This window comes from Plectropomus leopardus, chromosome 10 (assembly GCF_026936395.1).
Source record: "Plectropomus leopardus strain MGB_pleo_1.0 chromosome 10, ASM2693639v1, whole genome shotgun sequence".
NCBI lineage: Eukaryota > Metazoa > Chordata > Actinopteri > Perciformes > Serranidae > Plectropomus > Plectropomus leopardus.
The window spans coordinates 12,540,993-12,565,833 of NC_142185.1; the positions used below are offsets into that span (position 1 = coordinate 12,540,993).

Genomic DNA, 24,841 nt, shown 5'->3' on the forward strand with positions numbered 1-24,841 from the left:
TATCTCCCCATATACATGTATAGAGCAGCCACACAAGTCTTGTGTTGCTACCGAGGAGACAGAGTGTTCTGGGAGGAAAAATCAATCAAAGTCCACAGCATGGCTGCTAATTAAACCTGAGGAAAGTGAGGATATGCAAACTGTTTGCCAATGAATCATTCCTGCCGCACCAAGGACACCATTACCAGGTTTTAAGGAGCACTTTTCCGACTTTTATGAATTTCTTTGTCCTAAGATGGAAAATGATGAAAATGATCAAGTATTTCCTTCGTATTTAGGTTGCTACATGTCTTGTGCAACATATCTGTAATGAAGCCTTCGGCTGTGTTGTATTTTGCGTGTTGTGCAACCTTGAAGTGGTGTGGATTAATGCAGCTATGTAAAATCAAATAAGTCATAAGCTTTGATGTCTTCATCAACAAGCAGCCAACTCCCCCCATCCCCAACACACAAACACATACACTGACACGTACATAGACATCCCAGTTTCACTTCAGATTGAGTGACTTCCTTTGCCCCACAACCAGATCCAGGTCTCACTAGAGACCCAGCATGGTGCCACATCCTACCGACTGCATAAAGCCAGCACGCACAGAAATGAGATCAAAGTATGCCAAAGCATAAGGAGGCAAGATACATAAAACCCATCCTTTCCCAGATTTATCCATCCTCTTCTCTCTCCCTCTTTGCAGTGATGCATGCCAGAGGGCATGGCAACGCAGCAGAGCAGCTGGGGGAATATTGTGTAGTGCGCCAAGGATGAGGGGATCAGACTTACAGTCTAGGCCATGGTGTTCAAATGTGACATTTTTGGGAAGATTAATTGTCTCTTACGATCACTGATTGCAATCAAATATCAAATTCATTATTTTCCAATAATACCAAGTTAGTTAAAAATGGAATATCTCATGCTAAGTATTAATAATGACTATGGAGTGAGTATTTATTAAAATGTGTTGTTACAGCCTTGAACAAACTGTTGTGCTTTGAGGTTCAGAATCCCAGGGGGTCAGATACAGCAGCTCGGTCAGTGGACGTGGACGTCTGATTCTGATGCACAAGCCACCATTTAGTATCTGTATAGCCCCTTTTACACATACACTACAAACCTGATATCATACAGACATTACCCGGAGGAGTCTATGTATGTCAGAATGCGAATGTCTGAATCAGTTATGTCAGACATTAAACAAACTTTATCCTGCCAGCTACCATGTAAAAGGTCTGTGTAATATTTGAATAATATTCGAATTCTATCAAGAGGCTCACTCAAAACCGGAAGAAAACAATCATCCGATGGTGAAGACAAAGGGTCATCTACAAAAATATGTCAATGAAAATGTCTAACTTGGGAGATGATCAGATCTAGGAACTTCTGTCAGTAAGGACCAAAGCCGAAAATCACTGTCCAAAATCGCAATGTTGTTTATGACCACAATAAAAAAACAGCTACGTGTAATCCACATCATGTCCTGCCTCCTGCATGCAGGCGCCATCCCTCACCTAAACCAGACAAAGTATTTCCACTAGCTGAAAACACTTCTGACACAGACAATCTCCTGCTGAAATTCTAGACAATGTCTGGAGGCAATTATCTAGCCACTGTCCAGTTAAAATGAGAAAACGGTGTGTGAGACACGCTGGGCTTTCAACAAACTCCAATGTAAACCCATCTGCAGCAATGACATACCTTGTAGTATAAAGAGAGAGAAAATCTGAGTTGGAAAGTAGGAGAGCATGGTGCGTGGGTCAAACAAACACAGAACTTTCACCCAGGAGACTTGTGTTTGTGTCCTCTGTGACACATGATTTTTTTTTATGACAATGTAGTTTTTAAACCCAAACTATGATCTTCTTTTGTAAACCAATCCAGTAGTTTTATTGCCTCAACCTACACTAGGTATATGATGAAACCCAAACCTGATGAAAACTGTTAATTCTAAAAAAAGACACTGTATGTAACAAACTAGAGCTTCATCGTATGACCATAGTTAATAACAACGTCAGAAAATAATAAAAAAAAACAAAAACTGGATGTTAAATAACCATGTTCAACAATAATGGGTGTGGGTTTTTTTGGCCTTTGATATTGTATTGTTTAATTGATGTTTATGTTATCATTTATCAGTATCATTACTGTATGTTATGAAAAAAAGCTTCACCCATATTTAGTAAAAAATGTTTAAGGTTACTTTCTTTTTTTTTTACCACTGCTTTAGTCTGTTTTTACCACTGCTTCAGTTTGTTATTTTATCTTCAATATATGATGAAGGGGAGCAGAAATTAAACTCAAATCTAATGTGAGGGATGAAGGCTCTGCACTAATACCAAGAGAGACCCACTGACCTTTCATTGAGCCAGTGTGCATCACAGAGATTATTGCAAAGTATGAAATGCTTAGATGTTTGCTGAACGAAATGACCCCACTCAAGAAGCACAACATCAGATTAATTCAGGGGGCATCGGCTCCTTCAGATGGGAACGGTTTAGAAATATTAAGGATATTTCTGTATTTCAAACACATTCTACAATAAACAAAGGTTAAAGCGAAGGAAATGGAAGAATCTGAACTCTCTCATGTGGCCCTGCGCTGTCCTTTTTCAGCCCAGGAGATATGCTACCACAGTGTATCTGTCTTCTGGATATTTATCCTATCATATGAGGCGGGAAGTTATGCCAAATCTATGCTGTTGTATATTGACAAAGTCATGTCTTACACTATGGATGATATGGACAGACAGCAGGAAAGCCCAGCAAACTTGTTACTGACAGTCAAAATCAATGGAATAGCTTTTCCATTAAATGAACACTCTGCACTTATACATGAAAAGCAAAAAAGTGATTGACTCAACAGGATAGTGTACACACAAGATCTGTTGGTGGAGCAGATATGACAGTTTTCATTAAAGCCACTGTGGTGGGAGAAGGAACATTCATAAGAAAAAAGCCTCTCCATAATCCACTTTGTGGCCCTGTCAATAATATATCGAGCTAAAGAAGGGCAAACTTTGTGAATTATTTATAAATCTATCTTCCTGGTGTGGGCTATAACATCATTACAGTGACAGCACAAAAGCCCTTAGCAGCGTTTGATATTGTATTGCTGAAAGAGGAGTAGATAATGGTGGAGCATAAGTGAAATGAATCTCAGGTTCATGGAAAAAAAATCCTAAACAGAGGCTGAAAGCACAAAAGAAGAGCTCAGTGTACAAAACTCCAGGGATATAATTTCCCAGTGCATCAAATCCTCTGGGTCATTTGTCAGTAAGTAAAAGCATACACAATATATCTTCAAGTAAAACACTTTCGGAATCTTTAATCATAAGCGATTTTTCTGTAAGAAAAACACGATCACCACCTCCCCAAGATTTTACAAAGCTTTTTTACTCCTCGCTTATAATTTACCATTCGTTTCTCCCGGGACTCATTTTCTAGTATCTAAAACTGAACAGAGTAGCAGTGTCAGACGGGGACAGACAAAGAAAATATTCTTTTACAAAGTGCTATTCTTATACTGGCATAATGACTCCAGAGCAGACATTTTAATTTGCAAATTTGAGACACATACTTCTTGTTAATAACTATATTCAGAACAGGTAAAACACAGATTGTTGTGGGGCTGCAACAACACTTTCTTTATAACCAAATGTCATATTACTTGACTGAAAACAAACCTCGCTTTTCTTTTTATGCAAAAAGCAATAATGTTGCTGTCACTATTATGCCTGTGGTTTACTATGGCCATGTTTTAATATGCATCCATCTTCTTAGTGGCTTCATTCCTCAGATACCATAAACTATGGAGTGTTGAGGTTCATCACCATTGCTCCTTGTATGCTGGGGTAGGCTGTTCTGCACTGTCCATCCGTAGACTTAAGGGGTGACTCCAGTATTTTTTTAATCTGTAGCCTAGTTTTTATATATAATTGACTAATTGGAGGCCCTGCGATAGTCTGGCGACTTGTCCAGGGTGTACCCCGAACTTCCGCCCGATGACAGCTCGGACTGGCCCCAGACCCCCTGTGACCCTTGCGAGGACAGGCGGATATGGAAATGAATTAATGACTAATTGGAACATTTTTTAAAATTGGTCCAGTACTGAATGAGAGGGCTGTGGCCAGCAGGGATAAAATAAGCTGCATTCAGGGCAATTACGCACCAATGCTTTATGTGCACTTTAAGGCTCAGATTATAATTCTAAATATCTGACAACATTATGGGGAGGACCCTACAGAGGTAGACCCTTTTTATTAAAGAGTAAGATCATTTTTGTTTATCCAGAAACTGTCGAAATCACAACCGCCAAACTCACCAGACTCAATTTAAACAAACATTGATCTTATCCTCATAAAATTTACTTTGAGTCAACAGAAACAAAATAAAAATCACACAATACATTTTGCTTCATCTTTCCACTGTTCCAACAATCACCAACTCATGCTTGGTTGTAATAAATCCTCTATTCAACCATTTAGATTTGAAAATGCTGTCTCTATACACACTAAAATTACTGTTTATTTAAATAGAGTTTGGTAGCTTTGGCAATGTTGATATCAAGGCTATCTCTGATTTAAAAAAAAAGGATCTCTTTACTCTTTAACAAAAATGTCTATCTTTGTAGGTTCCTTCCCATAATGTTGTCAGAATTTATTGCAACAATCTGAGCCTGTAAGTGACAAAACAAGCATTTTTATTGGACTAAATCTAAGGAGGAGGCAACATATTGATTCACCTCCCAATGGACTAAAAAAACATGCCTGCAACAGCATGCCTAATGTGTAAACATTAAAAGTCTTTACATTTACGCAAAATCCCAATGTTAGAATTGATGTGCTTATTTCATTACCACTTTATACACAGTAGATGCCCGAGAGATTCCTGGTCTGAGAGCATACCTTTTACTGATGACAGGTCCAGCATTCATCTTCATGCAGCTGACTTTGCGAATCTGAACACCAATGGCACAGGTTGGGGTCCCATACAATAAGCTGGTTCCATTAAAATCCACAGAAGCATCTTCAATACAGGGGCCCCAGGCTGAGGCCTCCCAGTGGAACATCATACAAGGGTGGTCATTGCAGACTCTCCACTCCTCTAGGGCTGGAGCTGTTGGACACGCCTTCCCTTCTGGCAACCAACACACAGGAAATAACCCAAGTCAAACATGTGCGGTATAACGCTGCAATTGGCATTTTGAAAAATGCTGAATAGACACTGTTTAGAGTTTTGCATGTTTATCAGCAAGACAAAACAATCTGAAATACGTTTTCACTTGAAGTAACAAGCTGTAGTTACCTGCTGGAAGTCAAATGCTAATAACATTGACCGCTGGCTGCTTAGCGACAACACAAATGTTTGTTCTGGTTGGCTGAGCAGACACTTTACAAGTTACAACTTGTAGAAGTTTCAATTACAAATGAAAAGTCACAGTAAGGTCACAGTATTCAGAGGCCAATTCAAACACTGCCCACAGCCACACCGTAACAAGCTTTTCCAGTCTCTGCTGCCTGTAGCCTGGTTGTTATATTCTGAATCTACTCATTATTTGGACACATACAGTACAGTTCTATATTCAACCTCAATGACAGTGCAACACTGCAAGCAAGATATGTGTGAAAACTTGTATGTTTTCACCAGGATGGTGTGCATGGCTGTGTAATAGGCTACTACAAAAAAAAAATGACAGTGACATTTTATTACTATTAACAGTAACAGCAATATAGAATTACTTTCAAGTGACATTTTCCTTTCTGTTTGTAGACAGGCGACACTGACAGTTTAATGCAATCAATTGGAGGCAAATACTCACATATAGAATGTATGTAAATGGCAAAAAATTGCAAATAATCACTATGAAAATAATTAATTGACACCTTGAGTGTTTTCATATAGTGCCACTTCAATGCAATAACAGCCTGACTGTCTTGAACAATGTATGTAATTCAGATAAATAGTTTTTAGATCTGTACCTACATGTATTGTGCACATTCAAGAATGAAATAATTTGTATATAGTTTCATCATAAAATTAAATTAAGCTATTTCTTAAAAATTTCCATCAACTGGAAACCACACACATACACAGTCATACTAATAAATACACACACATACACACACACACACACACACACACACATATATACACACTCAAGTCCTAAGCCAAGACAGGCAGGACTGCCATTTCCCAAGTCCTAAATTTTGAGTTCCGACTCCTCAACAAGTCAGTGTGCTCCTAAACAAATTTGATGCCATTTTATAAAACTCATTAATAATATAATAATTTTACAAAATTGCTTTTTTAAGTTTGGACTCATTTGTTAAAAGTTGTTGCGTCTCTGTTATTTGTTTTATGTTGAACAATGTGTACATTTTCTTTGGTATCATTATTTCCAATTTAACTTTAGCTCTTCATGGATCTCTCCTGCATTTTGATGGGATGCTGTCAGACTGGTTCAAACAAAGTGGATCCGGGGTACTAAGTGTCAGCCTGCTGAGAATGAATAGTGATTCTAGAAATGAAAGGAAATGAACTGATTTATGCCACACTTTTGAAATAATATATTTGGGGGGGGGGGGCTTAGGGGAAGGTGTCTAGTATATTCAAGTCATATACTTGAATATACTATGGCTCAAGTCCTCAAGGGACACTTCACTTGAAGAAGAATCAAAGTTGTCACCTAGAGAGTATTAAGTGCAGTAAGCGCTGTGAACTGTGACTCACAGAAAGTCTAGGATGAGTTTGTCACTAAACCACACACAAATACGCACATGCACCTTCCAGTATGTTTTGCATTCTCCCACTCCTCCATAATATCACACAACATGCAAGCATATGAACACAAGCACACACATGCACAAACACTCCCAGCACGTCTGCCAGCCATCAGATAACCAGCAACAAGATAATAAATATCACAGTGTGGAACCTGGCTAAAACTGTGAGATTCTTTCATCAGCTGTTATTGCAGATATGCAGTTGGTTACAGGGATTAATGGGTAGGAGCTGGCTGCCAACACTCTGTCTGACTTGAAAACGCAACACTTGGAATGCGCAGAGAAATACTGGCCAGAGAAAGAGCCCTTGATAATGGATGGTCAACTCAAACCAAAAAATGAAAAATGTCTAAATAAGACTCTGAAATCTAAAGAAATAACAGCCAAAGTAATCCAACAGTGCTGGTCAAAGCACTCTGATAAAGACTTTGCTCACTCAACATCTCTTTTTTGTTTGCTGAGTTAAACTTTGAGAGTCTATGTTTTTTTTTTTGTTTTTTTTTGCTGTTTTTTAAATATATATTGCAAAAAACCAGGGTACTCAACAATTAAACATTGCGCTCCTGTATAAATCTGGCACCCAACCTACCCAAAATGCAATTTGACCAAAGGCAGTCCTGTTGGACACAGGAATGTTATGCTTGTAGCCACTAATGTAGCCTCGAGCTCGATCATTTGATATAATTTATCAGATCTGGTGCAGCTCCCTCTTGAGCCACAAAAGGCTTTATCCAACTTATATGTGTACAATCGATGGAGCGCCCCTTAAATGGCATCAAACCTGCTTTTTAGTTTTTTTAGGTATCAGTATTATCTATCAGGTTTTTCCACACTCTCTTCTTGTCACAAACTAATACTATTATTGTTTTGTTAATATTTAATATGTACCTGATAATAGCAAATCTACACTTTACACTCTCTACAAGAAGACAAGAAGTTAGGGAGGACAGCAATAAACTGTACTCCCTAACTTCTTGTCTTCTTCTCTTGTATATAAATTTCTGTCCTCGTGCTGCTTAGTATTTAGTTGCTACTCTGTATCTAATAAGATGACACACTTGATGAGAGCTAAAGCATTTCAGCAGTGCTGCTTACAAAAAGTCATACCTCATCAATAAAAATCTGAGGAAAACAAATAAATAAAAAAACCTAGTTGTGACTTTTTGTTTGACTAAAAATTACCTGAGAAGACCTGCACAAAACACCACAACAACAAACACTGCCAATACACTCATGAACACCAGGTGGAAAAAGATTCAAAGGAGTCAGAGGGGATGTTGCATTACCTTTCCCCGGGATGGCCAACACAGTACGAGTGCGGCTCTGTCGACCTTCGGCTGTCTTGGTGGCGCAGCTGTGCGAGCAGGGTGACCAGGAAGACCAGGAGCTAACCACACAGTCTGCAGGACAGGCCACCTCGCAGGCCACTTCTGTGGGGGGAGGGTCATCGACACAGTGGGAAATAGGCACATCGTCCCCTGAGGAAGGCAAGGTAAGATCAGAGGATTGAAACTGAGACGTCAGCTTCTAAGGTTCAGTATAAATCCTGATGAGACCCATTACACTTCATGTTTCATATTAACCTGATGAGACAGCAAGCAGATAGGGCTTCAAATCCCAATAAAGGGAAGAGATGCATGAAATCCCAAGAGTGTATGAAAAGCACAGACAAAGCATGACATTAAAATAGGAATATATATGCATCTCAAATAATCAGATTAAAGCTTACAGGGTAATTTATACTTAACTAGAATTACTGCCTTGCGGTTGTATGTCTCAACGCACCAGTCAAGTTGCACTTACAGTTTACATCCATGTCTGTGAAAACATGAATGCTTCACACACATCTTCCCCCTGGCAGCACAGAAGATCTATACAATCAACACAGTTTCAAGGTAGACACCCAATGTCTCCCCTGCTGTTTCTGAGTCATGATGATTAAGTAAGGGCCATAAAAGTGTTTTTGCAGAACATTATGATGTCACAGATGGCCTTTGAGCTCTTGGATATAAAATACAATCACCTTATAAGTATATCCTATTAAACGTGTGTGAAATTCATGATTAGAGAATAAATTCTTGAGTAATGACCAAAAACATGTTTTGTGAGGTCACAGTGATGTTGACCTTTCACCTAAACCACCAAATTCCAATCAGTTTTTTGATGAATCCACTTGAACTTTTGAGCCAAATTTGAGGATATTCCCTGATGGTGTTTTTGAGATATTGCATTCTCAAGTGTGGGACAGACGTGAGGTCACAGTCACCTTGACCTTTAAACACCAAAACTGAATCATGTTATCACTGTATCCAGGGCTATCGGCAGTGCAATGGCATAAAAATGTACATGTGAATGCACCTCAGACAGATAAATTGTGACCAGAATACACAAACCATGTCAAGAGTTGAGCAGGTTTTTATTCTGATCACACTGAAAGAAAGTGTAAATGCAGTCCACACAGAGTATTGACACGCTCTGCTTTTCTAGTGCTTCAGTTGTTTAGCATTTTCTGTAAGGCCTGTGTTTTCTTTTATTGGCAGAGAGGGGTGTGTGATCCTAATGAGGTGTACAGTTATGACATGTAAAACAGATAATGATGGGATCTGGGATCTCATTGTTGACAATGTTGATGCATGTTGATACCAGGTGTAAACATAATCAGGCTAAATCTAGATACAATCTGAATATGAACACATGGTAATAAGATGTATAAAAGGCGTATGTCATTGTAAATACTAACAAGTCTAAGAATTGGTTTTTTAGAATTTATTGCATGAAGGATGATTTTTCATTTTTTTAAAGAAAAGAAAGCCCTCTGTTTTTATATTGGCAAAGTCTGACAAATGCAAAACATTTTTGATCCTTTGGGGGAAACAAATTTCCTTTCATTCACACCAAACTTAAGTAGGCATCCTTCTCAAGTCAGTGTTGGAATAAAATCTGTCAAACACAAATAGAATTTCACTTTATCTAAAGAAAATTATAAGGCCATCCCATTGGTATTCTGAGCTAGTTTTAAAAGCTATCCTTCACCCTTCATCTTGCAGTCATGTTATGAAATATTTATCGCGGCTCCCAGTAAACTCGTCTTTCTACAGCTACAAGAAAGACAGAGCCTTTTCTTTTTACTGTACTTCCATGATAATGACTCTCTTATTGTGTAATTAAACACTGAACTTACAGAAAAATAGTCTCACATGAATGTTAAAGACTGAGTAATACCCTTGGTAAAAAAAAAACATCCCTTGTACTTTCTTCTGGCCCCTGCCCAGAGTCAGCAGAGTGCCATGGATTTCTCGAAGGTCTCTCTGTCTAAGCGAGAGATCAATTTCAGAAACAGGGATACCATCCTGATGTCAAAACAATGCCAGCAGCAGCCCAAGCATTGTTTTCTGATATACGCTCACACACAGCAGAATCATTAACTTGGTTGAACTCTGCCACTACATCATGGAATATGGTTTAACAATAACAACCCCAGGGCAGATTTGTCATCAATTTGTCTGTTTTTTTTTTCTTCTATGAGTGAATACCCGTGATGCAGAGGAAGGCAGAGGAGAGAGCAAATGTAGGTATCACCTCATCAGATAGATGTGAGAGACTCCCTTGAGGAAAACCTTTCTCCCATGAGGTTGAAGAATCAGAGATCTCCAGCCATCAAAGTAGCTGCTGTATATACAGCAGGAGACTTTAGTCTACTCTAAGATATGGTGAAGTCCTACAGGCTACAGTTTTGGGATACATTATTGCTTTTTTTTAATGAAGATACAAGTGGAAGTACTGTGGAAAGTTCTGCAGTTGAAGTTAACAAACAAAAAACATTTTTTTTAGAATTTGGTGGGAGTGATATGAAGTATATGCTTACTTTATAATTTATAACTCTGAAGGAAAAAGGAAATTACTTATGAGCAACCAGGAATATTTTTTAGAATTATGTATTTCAAACTACATCGACTGAGTAAAGATCAGGAGTCTGCAGCACTTGAATACTTTGGGAACTGTACTGACGCTTTGCATAATCGTTTTGAACTGGCAGTGAGATTTTAAGCTATGAGAAATATATTGTCTTGCCACACCGTGGCTCCCACCCAGGTAATTACTGCAGCCGTCCGTGCTTTAAATAAAGTGAGCATAAAATGAAACACGGTACGCACCATAGATTCTGTAAATCAACCTCTCTGACCCACATTCAGAGGGACGGGCATGAGTGCCGTATCTTTACCATCTATATAGTTTCAACTGTTGGGGAGATAAGGGACCTATTCTGCACTTGGAGTGCAAAATGGACAATGAGATACAGCATGATTATATTTAAAAACTTTAAATGGGAACTGCAAAGTAGAGTTTTATCTAAAGTTAAGAAAACATTTATAACTTGTATGTCTTTTACAGCGATGGCTGGAGTATTTAATTGAGGTAAATCAAACCAATTGTTTTCAGGCAGAAGACATCCCAATGAACTTATACACTGTACAAAAATTAAAATGCAACACTATTGTTTTGGCTTTTTTTTTTTTTTTTTTTTTACAAGTTTAAGTTAAAGATCTTTAATGCACCCAACAGATACATTTCTCTCAAATTTTGGTCTCAAATTTGTGAAAATCCATGTTCGTATCTTTTTTCCAAATAATCTTCCTGACAGGTGTGGCATATCAAGATACTGATTAAACAGCATCATACTACACAGGTGTAGGAAACAAGGACACAAAGCTGTTACAAGTTTTGGGAGAGTGTGCCATTGGCATACTGACTGCAGGAATGTCAGCAAGAGCTGCTGCCTGTGAGCTGAATGTACATTTCACAATGTGCTGTCTCCAGTGCTGTCTCCCTAAATTTTGCAGTTGATCCAACCAACAAAGATGTCATGTTTACATTTTTGTTGAATGTAATTTTAGCCTTAGTTATTTTGCAGATGTGATAAAACAATATTTAAAGCACTCACTGCACATTGAAAATCGCCGTAAAAATAAAGTTTGTAATGGCAGCATTTCCTTTTCTTTACAGCATTACACATTCAAACTGTTGAATGAACACCAGAAACGATGCATAGTGGCCCTGAGGTGTAAACAAAAACACCATAGGAACAAAACAGGAAACACAACATTTTATAACATCCCCGACCAAAGAACAGAAATCTAAATAACTAACAAAACAAATCAGAGAGCAAAATAAGCTCTCAAAAACAGATCAATTTCATGACATTACAGAACACAAAAACTTCACTTTAAAACACAATGGCATTTCAGTATTGTGCACTAAGCATATTCAGTGCTATGCAAATGTGTGCTTTGCGCCGCATGGCTCCTGTACATTTTCTGTATAATCCTTCAGGAAACATCAACACCTATTATTTCTATGCTATGAAATTAAATATTCATATTGCTATTTTCCACCCACTATTCAATACAAGAGCTGCAAATTAAATTTCTGTTTCAACTGTTTTAATTAATGCTGTGCATACACTGCAAAACAATACCACGAGTGGTTAGTCTCAGCCAATCATTGCTTGCTATATACTATCATAAGGCTATATAGTTTCAGCAGAAGAAGCAGAGAAGCCTCACAAAGTCTCAAATAATAGTGCATAAACTGGTGTGATAGAGGCACACAAACAGACCCTATGTTTAGTTAAACTATAGTCATCCTTACTAAGGCCACAATATATGAGGTTATTTTGACACATTTACAATTACAACCCTAGGTTTTACACTAAACAGATGTACAGAGGAATATGCAAGTTTTCAACATCATGCAAAACATAGCCATTTTCCTCATGCTCTAGGGCATATTTTAACAATTGTTTAGATGTATTTTTTGCAGGCATTAGAATATCAGTAATTATTTAACAATCATTCTGCTTTAAAACCACAAAGGACTAATGAATATGTTTGCAAACAATATGAACAAAAGACTCACAAAGCTTTGCCTGGAAACGCAGCCTCAAGAAAAAAATGGTATGATAACATAAATCCAAATACATATCCTGTGTATATGTGCTTATGTAGGAGACATGTGGGGGCGTGTGTGTGTGGGGGGGGCTCTGCAAATAGATGGCTGCCCTAGGGGTCTTTTGCATTATTAATACAGGGATCTGTAGTTGGGGCTCTTACTCATATAATACCACTGCCTCCTGCATGCAATTTCAACATGATTTCTATTCCGCTCGCCCACCCACCAATTAATCTTCTTCATCGTTTTTATTCAGGTACATGTAGAAAAAAGACGAGAAGTCCTCGCCTTTGCTTAAAAGTTAATAATCGCATCCACTCTGTGCGGGCAGCTTTTAAGACAAAACCGGCAGGCAAAAGCAACAAGGCAAATTGGACAAAATCATTGTGAACATTAAAGTGGGCTCTGACAAACTAGCCTGGGTCACTAATTATTGTTTTTGCTGTGTCCGCCTGTCAATCATTTAACTTTAGAATTTCATCATAAGGGACAGTCTCGCAGACAGTTTGCTCTCTTAAGTTTATCACCGCCTGAATGTTGTTGACCAGTCAAGGAGAGAGATAATTCAGGCTGATGGTAACTACACTGTTTAGTTATTGATGGTGAGTTCAGAAGTTTTGATGAGTTTGGGAAGGTTAGCTAACATACATCTATGAGAAGTTAAAGCTGTCATGTCAGCTGTCAGTCACCGGTGCACCCAGTGTGTTTGAGTCATCGTGCCCAGTTGTTGATAGTTAGTTTGGGAAATGGGACTGACTACTCTGGTGTGAATGGTCGCTGTGCAGCGAGTGGGAGCTGTGGGAGCTGTCAAAAAAACTTTACAAAGCCTGGGGCAAAAAGCCAGTGGGTTAGGCTAACACAGCACAGCCATAGTTTACAGCCCAATAAAGTCATAGTGGAATACAATAAGTGCCCATTAGCCTCCTGGTGTGAGAAGCCATGTTATTTTTTGCAACAATTTTAGAATCCTTCCAGCTCAAAAGTGCAAGTAATGCACTCCTTAGTAACTAACATGAATAGGGATGATAAGTGGGTTTTTGATGATTTAAAGTGTGAGAGCTTTAGTCTCTACATGAAAGCCACATGATGAGACAGGAAGGGTCGTTTTAATTGGGTATAACAACCTCACACTCTCTCTGGTGTCACCATAAGACCTGCCTCATGTCAATCACAAGTCAGTCAAGTTAACAGACAAAAAGGAATGCATGTGTGATACTCAGAGCTTTCCAAATACTGCTACATTTTACACAACAGTTCTTCCTAACTCAATCATTGAAAGGTTTCTCATTAAAAAAAAAAACCCAAAACAAACATTTTGAATTATTAACAAATGCAAGGAAAAAACTCACAATATCCTGTGTTGTAGGGAGCAATATCAATATGCAATAATTTGCATATCACTGAAACATACCTATTACCTTGGATTACATTTGTTCAAAAAGCAGTGATATACTATCACTTGTTTTAAGTCAAGCAGAGATTAAAAGAACAGCTCCTGCAGACGTTGCACTATGGAAAATAGCACTCTAGGCAAGCTTCTCCTGGTGCTGACCCAATAAATACTATTATACGTGGTAGCAGTAGAAGTAGTATCTTTTGTATTTACTGTATTTTTTACAATGAAGAATCAACATATTTAAACAGCTTAGCTAACAAACATAATATTAAATAACAATAAACTGACACTGACACTGACAATGACCTTCAGTGTATGCCATCATGCGAATATAAAGCAGACTTTAACGCAGTTTGACAAGTACTTTGTGAAAACAGAATGGTTGCCAAGCCTTTTTTTTAATTCCTAAAAAAACCAAGAAGATACAAGGGTTTGGAAAGGATTTCGCATTTTGCTTGAATGTAAAAACACAATGTCAAGAATAGGACCACCAATAAACCACTCGTCCATGTTCAAACTAATTACTGCAGACAGACAAACCAAGGATAATATGTAGGCTAGGAGCTTACATAGAGTAATGCTCCACCTCTCTTTAAATGACTCAGCTGTACAAAAGATCTATTCTGATTGTTTACCTTTGTATAGCTGCATTTTTCTATCTTCCTACTTCAAAGCCCCCAGGAAAGCAACATAGCCCTGCAGCCATTTTTTCCCAGTGGCCTCTAGTGGTACTTCACTAAAAAAATTCCCTACGGCCCAAAAATCATTGCCCCCATTGACAACCATTGCAAAAGACACATATAGAAAGGGTTGACAGGACACCATGAACTGAAAACAAGGTCAATTATTACTCTTTCTATCATGAATTTTTGAGCTTTGGAAGTGTTACTTGTTATTATAAATTTATACTCCATACCATGATATGTGGTCCAAAGTGAAAAAATCTTATTCTGAGTCTGACTGTTTTAAAACTATGGGAACAAGAATGAATGCAAAAGTGATAAAATAGAACAAGCAACAATGTAAAGATATCTAAAAGGAGATTCAAAAGACTTGATTATAAGAAAAAAAAATCCTTGTGGCACTGATCCTAATTAACAGTCAGACAATCTCATTAATTGAATTAGTATGGTTCTTATTCAGTGCCTACATGCTAAACATACTACATAATAACACAACGACACATGCTAGAGTTGTCAGGCAATCAGCACTCTTACACATTATGTGCAAACAGGTAACAGTTTTACATAGTACATCTGTACCAGAAAGATCTTAACACTGTTTAATTAACTGTATATTTACACTTCACTGAATCCTTTAGAAATGCATTTAATCACACAGTACACTGATAATGAATGTGTCAGTACATTAATGTGTAATAATTTGTTAAAACTACAGAGAACTTCCAACATATACAGGCACAAATTATACTGTATAGAGTCACTAATGTTTTCAGCACTCTTTGAGGACTATGTTTTTCTTTATCAACACAACCTGAAGGACAGCAGACAACAGGAGACAGGTGAGTAGAGGCTAAACATAAGATAACTAAAGGTGTGCTCAAAACTGTGTGATACACAAGATTGATGCACATTTATCAGTAATGTAACAAAGTTATTTTCCTAGGGGTAGATCCCTCTGGATTGTCCTCCTGGTTGAGCCCCAAAATGTCCTTAAAACACCCCCTGGCCAGTCTATTCCATTTCATCTATACCTGAGTGCTTTTAAGAATTACCTCCTGTATTTGCTAAGCAATAAAAGCTGGTCTCTAGGTGATAGAGGATGTTTTCTGATTGCTTGGGCAGCCATAGATAATAATTTAAATCCCCATCAGATAAAGTTTCCTGGGAAAGTGCTGCCTCTTACTCTCCACAGGCATAGACTTTCTTCAGACAACTTCACGAGTTTTCAGGTTTGAAATGCAGATTAGTTTTATGCTGAGAAATTGGAGAGCATATGCTTACTCAATCAAGGAGTAAGTAGAGTGGAGAAACACTCCATATCTCTTGGGCGCATGTCACTTCATTGAAGTTCACAATCTTAAATGGTACCTGTGAGTTCAAACACCCACTTTCCCCTTTCTTCAATTGGTTGTAAAAATATGTTAACTTCAATGACAATTACCTCCATGGCTTCAATCTTTTCTCTTTTTATATCTTCATCTGACACAGTTGCACACTGGGAGCATTTGTAACGCCATGATCCAAGTGACTCAAAATGCTGAAAATAAACTGAACCCTTTTAAACATGGCAGCAACTCTTATGTTCAGCACATAAAAGCATGGTCCTAATGGAGACACTCTTAATGGCAAACAAGGTTGTCAGCAAAGAAAGCCAGGCAATGGCTGACCTTTCCACAAGTATCGGCCCTCAGAAATCAATGAGAGTTGGGAATTTGTATGTACTGTGAGGGGTAAATGACAATGAGGTGACTGTTGAAGGATTTCATCACAGAATCCAAATTTTGTCATTCACCTCTTAAAACTAACACATTGCGAAATGTTCTGATGAGGACACATAAGTCAGTGTACAGGTGCTGATGTGAACCCCATACATAACATACAAAGATACATATGTTTTATTTTTTTGTTTATTTTTTTTAATTTTTAGTTTTATTTATTTTTTGATTGTACTGTACATAATGCCGCTCTGGATTGACAATAACACCTGTAAATAAATCAATCTTAACTGTATAACTGCCTTATTCTAAATAGATGTGCCTCAGCCACTCGGTCAAGGTTACAGGCATCCTCCTCGGCTGGGCTGTAACATTAGCTAGCTCTATAGTGCTGAAAGAATTAGTCGATGCATTTTTCTTTTGGTGTTGTGACAAAGTTGGTGGGTGTAGTTTGGTAGAGAGAAAATAGTTCCTTCATAAAACTGCTCTCAACAAGTTCTGTGGATTATCTTGAGCAACGGGGTCATGATTTCTGAAAAGAGCCATTGCTGTTGAGTTTTTCAAATTTGTTTATTGGCATTTGAGCACCACAAGCCGAGTGACATCTAGCTCCATTTAAGAGAAGGCAGACTCTCTCTTCGGCCGACATCTTAAACTCTTGGCAACTCATACCAAAACAATCTAGATTGACAAATAGCACTACCATAGACTATACATATGTATAGGTTAAACATCCCGCCCCTCCATATTAGTGAATGTACAAAGGCCAAACTAAAAAGTTAAAGTACACGCCAAATAAATTCTTCCCAAAGATGGTTTCTGACACTGAAGGTAGTTCTCATCACCCTGATGTTTGTTCAAGTTTTTGTTTTTATGATAAGTTTGGTTTTAATGAGTTAATTAATTATACAAAAAGGGAATTTTCTGCCATGATTGACAGCTGTAACAGCCATCCATGCACCCGCATTTAATGGAGCCGCTCACGATTGGTCAGACGGTTATTTTGGCGGGAACTCCCACACCGTGGATATCACTACTGCACAGTCTCAAGCTCTCAATGGCAACACCCTTGCAATATATCAAAACCTGGATCCTGGATATTTTGACATCACTTAGGCATAATGGGGTAAGGGCGGGGGTGTGTCATCCATTTTTAAATAAAGTCTATGAGGACTACAGGTAAGGGGAAAATTATGCATTTTTTAAGATCCTGAGCTGCAGATGCTGTGTGAGTATTATGCCTTGGACAAGGGTTAAGGCAGATTTTAAGTCAATGAGAGAGAAAGCCTCTGCTTAAAATGGGGACACTGTGAAACTAGACCAGGGCAATAGGCACTGACTAACTTCAGTAGTTTCTTCCAATCGGAAATATCTTGCCTTAAACAACAAGAGTGTAGGCCAAGAGGAGCTGGATTACAGACAGGGCCTGTTTAAAGCTTTTCTCAGAAACCTTTCACTGCTTATCCATAAACAGCTCTGAACTCCAACTCAAACACCTTTGACAAACTCAAAGAGTGCAAATCACATCAGCTTTTTAGACAAAGACAGGTAGGTCAGCTCAATGATTTGCATGATTAGAGAGCAAGACACTACTATTTAAAGATGTGCATCCATAAATATCAGAGGTGCTTTCTTTATGACAACATTTTGGTTTTCTATAAACAATACTTTCATGTTTGCAGGTATGTCACTCCTTCCTCTCCCTTCTCTCACTCCTCTCCGCCTGTCTCACCTTGTCAAATATTTTCAGCACTAAAAAGGGAAAATGATTGAAACCAAACCAACAGTGGCTATGTATGCAGGTGCTCTACTCTCCACAGTCAGTCTAAACATCTCTGCCACAGCAGCTCAGACTCCCGTTGCTCTCTTCACAGAACTGTAAAATACTGTAAAATATTACTGGAAACTCTTTATAGAAAGCCCACCACATGAAGCCCGAGATGTTGCAGACATCATTAGCAATCCACCTCCAGGGCTGGATTTAATGTACTCTGATTGAAGCTGTGGTAAAAAGTATCCGGTATGAGTGGTGGTTCATAACAGTCACTTGTTCTGAAAGATCAAAAGTTTAGTCTTTCACCAAAGTATTTATGCTTGGTGGGCATTAGAGACTGAAAGGGTTACTTTGCCGATTTTCAACAGGCTTTGTATCAAAACAATGTGTCAATGAACTGTGATAACTAGCCAGCCTAGATACTGCCCTGCCTTTTTCTCCCCTAAAATGTCTCCAACAACATATTTCAGTGCCCTGTTTGGCGTAATTGCAAGAGTTTGTAAACAGGAAGAAGGCACCAAACTGCTTCCTGCACAATGAAAATGGAGGCCGATAAAACCGAAATCAAACAGTAAAACTAAGCAGCACTGTTTCCGGTACTGCACGACATATTTTTCACCTTAAATGTTTTCAGTAACATCTTTTAGCATACCATTTAACTGTAATACAAGATTGTTTGTTTACCAGCCAGCCGCCATTGTGTCGCAATGCATCTCTCGCTTTTACTGGTCAGGTGTGACGCATTGCATCCTAGAAGTTGTATGTTCTCTACGCCTTAAACAAGAGAAAATGCCACAATCCTTTTTCTTTTATTTTCCTGGACATGAGATGTAATAATTTCAAAAGTACTATATTTATGTCATTCTACTGCATACACAGCCCAGTTTTATGTACGTACCCTCTTTAGGTCAGCAAAAGACTTGTCGAGACTGTCATTTAATTCTGTCATTAAAAAATTAAATTGTAATTGTCTATAGTTTTCCATTGTTTGTTTCAGTGAAAAACAATTGTTTTATTACATTTCAATTTTACAAACGCTCCATGCATTTTTCCTAAAGTTTGCGTAATAAACATTTAGGAAATTACCCATTAAATTCTTGTATTTCATTTATAATTATAACAATAAAATGGAAATGTGAAAGGAGAAATATGTAGAAAATGTGATTTGTTTTCCCACTTAAAAACAAACAAACAAATAAAAAATAAAAATACTTGTGACTTTGTCAAGAATTAAATGAACAAATGACAAATGAACATTGCTGTAGTGAAGACGACTTTCAACTCTCTTCAGCAATTCACCCACAAAGAGTTTAGTTGAGTAACTGGATTTGGCCTTCAGGTTGTTGTGGCGTACACTGAATCTGTGAAGAATATTGAGATTATGCCAGTCAAAATGTGAAGTGGCATTCATCGGGTGTTAGACTTATTTCCTTTTATGTTTTTTATTTGGCTATTTATAATTCTCACTCAACCTGAGGGACATAAGATGAGAGGAGTGGAAGGATGCCAGATCACTGAGCAGGTAATTCATTGTGATATCGCATCTCAACTGTGTACTGAAATGAGTTCTTTATGTATACAGTGTATTCTTCATAAGAGTTGTTTTGTATTTGATTTTGGGAGTCTTTTGTAGGTAGAGGTTGTTGCAGCTGACCTTAAAAGACTTGAAATACAACGAGTTCAGAGTCTTTTGTGACTGGCAACACCTTGAACTTTTTCCCAGGAGAGAAGCATGTCTGCCGTCTTCCAACATTTCAGTATTGCAAAGACAAAGTGTCCATCAATTGCTCTTGTGTAACAGCTGAGAAGGACAGCTTAAATGTGTTGAGTCTGAATGTGCAGACAGACTGGCAATTAGCGTCTGCTTTCTTCAAGGTCTACAAAATTTATATGGCAAGCATAACAGAAAAGTAACTAAAAGCATATTCTATCTGGAGAAAAACTTGACCATGGATCAAAGGGGGTCACTGAGAAAAATAATCACAGCAACCGAACTTATTCTGTCCATCTAATCATCTATTTGTTTTCCCATCTGTCCCCTATTCAATTCATTAAAGACAGAGAGATACAGCAATGCTGGATTAAAAAAAAAAAAAATACTTGGTGTGGGTTTTATAAGGGCATAATGAGCATGTAGATGGTACATTTATATGGGTAAAGTGAATTGACACCATTTGCAGAGTCAAATCCATGACACGAGGGCTGCCAGCCTGCCAAACACTTTTGCTTATTAAAGTCACATTTTATCAGAACTGTTCATAGGAAAATCTAAATTCTAAATTAATCTAAAAAAATCTAAATTATCTAAATTCAAAATTTAGACAATACAGCAAAAAAAAACAAAAAAAAAAAAAACCCTTCATGTCTCCATCAGCATGTAGTGAACTATAAAGCAAGTAATCTCTGTTTGTTTGTGTGTCCTTCCCGGATCCCCATAACTGTTCAGCCGATCTACTTCACACTTGATGGGTGTATCACTTGGCACCCAAGGACATGCTATTTGGTGAAATTTGGACACATGACATGTTCAATATAAATAAACCTTGAATACACAAGTGAAGAGGGCACTGGGTAGCAGCTGGGGCAGGGTTTCAGGGCTCCGTGGACTGTGTTGACTTTTGCTGCTGGATGCTGCATATACTAACATTACAATCAAACTCTCCTTCACTTCCCTGGGGTCAAAAAGCAAGAGTGGATAGCCTACAGGAACACAACCATGCAGCTCAAGTGTGTAGATTTCATCTTACTAATTTACAGCACTAAAAGAATTACCACTGGAAAAATAATCTGCTAATTATATTCATGCTCTACTTTGTAACTAGGATGCTAATGTAAGGGCAAGAAACCTAACTCACTGGTGTTTCTGACCATGAGTCACCACAACTTGGGTATTTTTTTGAGGGCTGATTTAGGGATTTAGAGGCCGCCAACGCAGTCTTGTTTTACTTTTCAACCTCTTCATGGCAGTAGTAGAGGAAGTACTCACAAAGTGGGAATGCCATGTCCCAATTTGAAAAAAATGTGTCTAAACTACCCAATGGCTGGCCTGGATATGAATCGTAAACATCATGGATGTAAAGACACAAAGAGACCATTTGTTACTTTTCAGATCAGAAATGCAAATATCTAAAATGGAAATAACTATTCTGCCATGCCTTTAACTTTTGTTTACACATTCAGTATTAGCTGTGAGATTGTGAGTTATACTGTCTCGCTCAGTGATCCTCATAGTCCTTACCTATACTATCACTGCTATACAGTCCCATTGTGCAAAACCGAAACAAGCTTCTTACAGGAGTTTGCATCACTGAACAACTTGGCCCTGACACTGCTGTGAATGTGTGTGAAAATAACTCACAGTGCTTGAATAGTAAGTCCGATAAGCCAATTAAAGATGCAACAGTGAACAACTTGTCAACATTCTCCAACAATAAATCTGCCGCAGATAATTTCATAAGCCTTTTGCCTCAAACTCGCCAAAGCCTGCATTCTTAGTTGTCCTGTCAAAACTCATTAGACTCTCCTGTTGCCTAATACATTTGGACCCTCCACTGCCTTCCTGATAAACATACACATGATCCATTGTGACAGAATAATAAAACACGAGCAAAAAAGGGTGCAATTAGGTTTATTATCGATGGAGATGAGCAATTAATGCCTGGTAGGAAGCTGTGATTCTGACTTTTAATCAGGCCAATGTTTTCTGTGCCCATAAACTCGGTGATGGACCCTCGTGAATAATGCATGCTTCGTTAACACTGATGTTCCTATCACCTAACGTGAGGATGTGGCTGAGCACAATGGTTCACATTATACCTGATGGTTCATGTGTCACACTGCTACTGATAACATTACGTGATGGCTCTACAATGGCCTTCATGAATTTTACTGCGACTTGAAGAGCTAGTCTAATTAGTGTTGCAGTCTGTGGTTAATACCTTTAAAGTCATTCAAAAACACATGAGCCTAAAAAATACCAAGCAATTTTAAAAAAGCATAGCTGTTATATAAATCAGAACAGATAAATTCACTTGCATTTTTTTTTGCACAATAAACCTGAGGACTAAAGTCAGACGATTGGCTGAGTTATACAGCAAACTCTAAATTTTTAACTCTGATTTTATAACATTCAAGGGCCTCATTCACAAGCACTGTGTATGCACAAATCTGTGCCTAAACAGAACTTATAAACATTTTACAAATCTGGAATTCATCAATACATCCCTATATGAAATTGTCTTCTGCAAACAAATTTGAAACAGCCTTGGACCATGTATACGAGCTAATGATGAAGCCCAAGCTGTCTTAGAAAATTTAAATGTACACATCTTTTAACTAAATGCATTGCATATTAACACTGCATCCATTAAAAACCATTAATTCAACCAACCATCCATTTTATCACTATCAATTATACCCCTTTACCACTCAAATTTTAAACAGGAGTAAAGCCGATAAAAATAGGCCAGTACAGCAGAGCTGTGTACACAGTAATGCAGCAGATGAGTATGTTTGTGTCCGCTTGACATCATGGACAGGCCGGGAAACAGGTTAACAGCACAAAGTAGCATAGACAGAGGTCTGTGAAAAATTAACAGTGGTTACTTTTTTTAATATATCTCATACTTATCCACTTCTCTTTCAAACTCAGTGCAGACTAATTTGGAATGATGTTTTAGTGCTGCTCAGGTGAAAACGGACAGTAATTAGTGGCAGTGCGTCATTGCATCTCACTGGTTAACAGGCTGCAATTAGCACGTTTACCCGGGTGTTGTATTTCCCTTATTGCTGATCAAAGTCGGAGCCAATAAATACCTGTGACTTCAGCAGAGTCATTTGACCTGATTTATTGCTATTATTTCTGGTTGTTTTGTATGATTTCATTTCTATTTTGATTGTTATTTGTTTGCTTCATTGTATTTAATGTCTTTGTTGATAGTTGGCATCATTGAAAATGAGGGTCTTCCTCAATTGATTTCCCAAGTCCTGAATAAAGGTTTGAATGAATGAATGAATTAAACAGCCAGATGTTTGTGGGTGTCAGAGGGATTTTTTGCAGAGGAAATGAGCATTTATTGTCATAATTAAAATATTTGCCTATAAAAACCAAGTGTCCCGGTCCTAGTTTATATGGATTATATGAGAATGTCCATACTGAAATATAACAGTTTTTGATTTAATTGTTTTAAATGAATCTGCCTCTAATGATGGCTCCTCCCCCATAACATTTAACTCCATTAAGTTAATTAGTTAGATTATTATTTGATTATTATTATTATTATTATTATTATTATTATTATTATTATTATTATTATTATTATTATTATTATTATTATTATTAATGTTATTATCATTAACAAGCATGTGGGCTATATAAATGATTCTGATTTACCTCTAAGCAGGTGTTAAGATGGCATATCTAACCTTGCTGGAAGATACCGCAGCCTGTGCCTTCAGGAAAGAGCTTATCTTCAGAGATCGACATAACATGTTTGCAGAGAGTGACCAACGGCTTATCAGCTTTTCCTGAATGCCAAGACATTCACAGACACTCACCAACAGCCTGCACTGGTGTGACAGGGCCTTAATATGTGTGTATTAACAACTTCACCTCTTTCTCCATTATCTAGGCAAATGTACTGTATTTCTTCTGACAGATAAATGGGGGCATCGCAGTATGCTGACCGCAAATAGCGAGCACACACCTGCCAATTTAGAATGATTCACTGACGTACCCAAGATGGTAAAACTAAAAGCATGAATCGGACTGTAGTTTTACACGCGCACCTATTTAATCCACGGAGTGAGAATGTAGCCCAATATATAAAGTCATACAGAGGTAATCCATCTCAAGTGCGTGGCTGTGTATTTTTCAGTTAAGATTGTGCCCTCTGCCTGTATTTTCTTATTTTCCCTGTATTTTCTGTGTTTGAGATTTGTATAGGAGTGAGCCCCCACAGCGCACAGGTAGAGTCGGGGCTTTATAAAACTGGAGCAACCAGGTGTCAGAACATAAACAGCACGAATCCAAGAGATCAGCATGTTCTCATCCCAAGACGTCACATATTGCCACTTTGCAGTGGACTTCCAAGTCTACATATTTTGCTCAAATATCCTTTTGTGTCTCCTGTTGCTGTTCCGGGATGCTGCTACAGTGATGTCATTACAAACACATGCTGGCACGGATGGTTTAGATTATGCAAATGAGGCACATGGTAAGGTGTAGAAAAAAACATCACATTCAGATGGAGAGTGAACACCTCTTCTACCCACCCTATAGGGACCTTCGTGCTCTTTATATTACATTGTTACCGGCAGTGTTTCAACCTGACACCGTCCAGCGGTGTATCGTGCAGACAAGACAGGTTCCGTCTGGTCATGTTCTCAACTGAAACTATCTGCTGCTATCCAGCTGTCCAAAAATGTATAACAACACCATGGCTAGTGGTCCAGCAGTGTATCATGCAGATACACAAAATGTGGCTTTGGCTTCAGGATCTTATACCCAAAGCAGTGCAAAAGCAGCAGTACTTGAGGACTGGCTGGAGAGA

At 38.1% G+C, this 24,841-nt stretch overlaps 1 protein-coding gene across 1 annotated transcript in view; it reads right to left on the bottom strand.

The window, feature by feature from the left end:
* The window catches only part of thsd7ba (thrombospondin, type I, domain containing 7Ba), a 241,697-nt gene that overhangs the window by 77,540 nt on the left and 139,316 nt on the right, over positions 1–24,841 (bottom strand). The window contains exons 11-12 of the mRNA XM_088083067.1: positions 8,060–8,251; positions 4,896–5,127 (exon numbers count right to left, since the gene is read on the bottom strand). Coding sequence (XP_087939193.1) covers positions 4,896–5,127; positions 8,060–8,251 — 424 coding nt within the window. The remainder of the gene's footprint in view (positions 1–4,895; positions 5,128–8,059; positions 8,252–24,841) is intronic.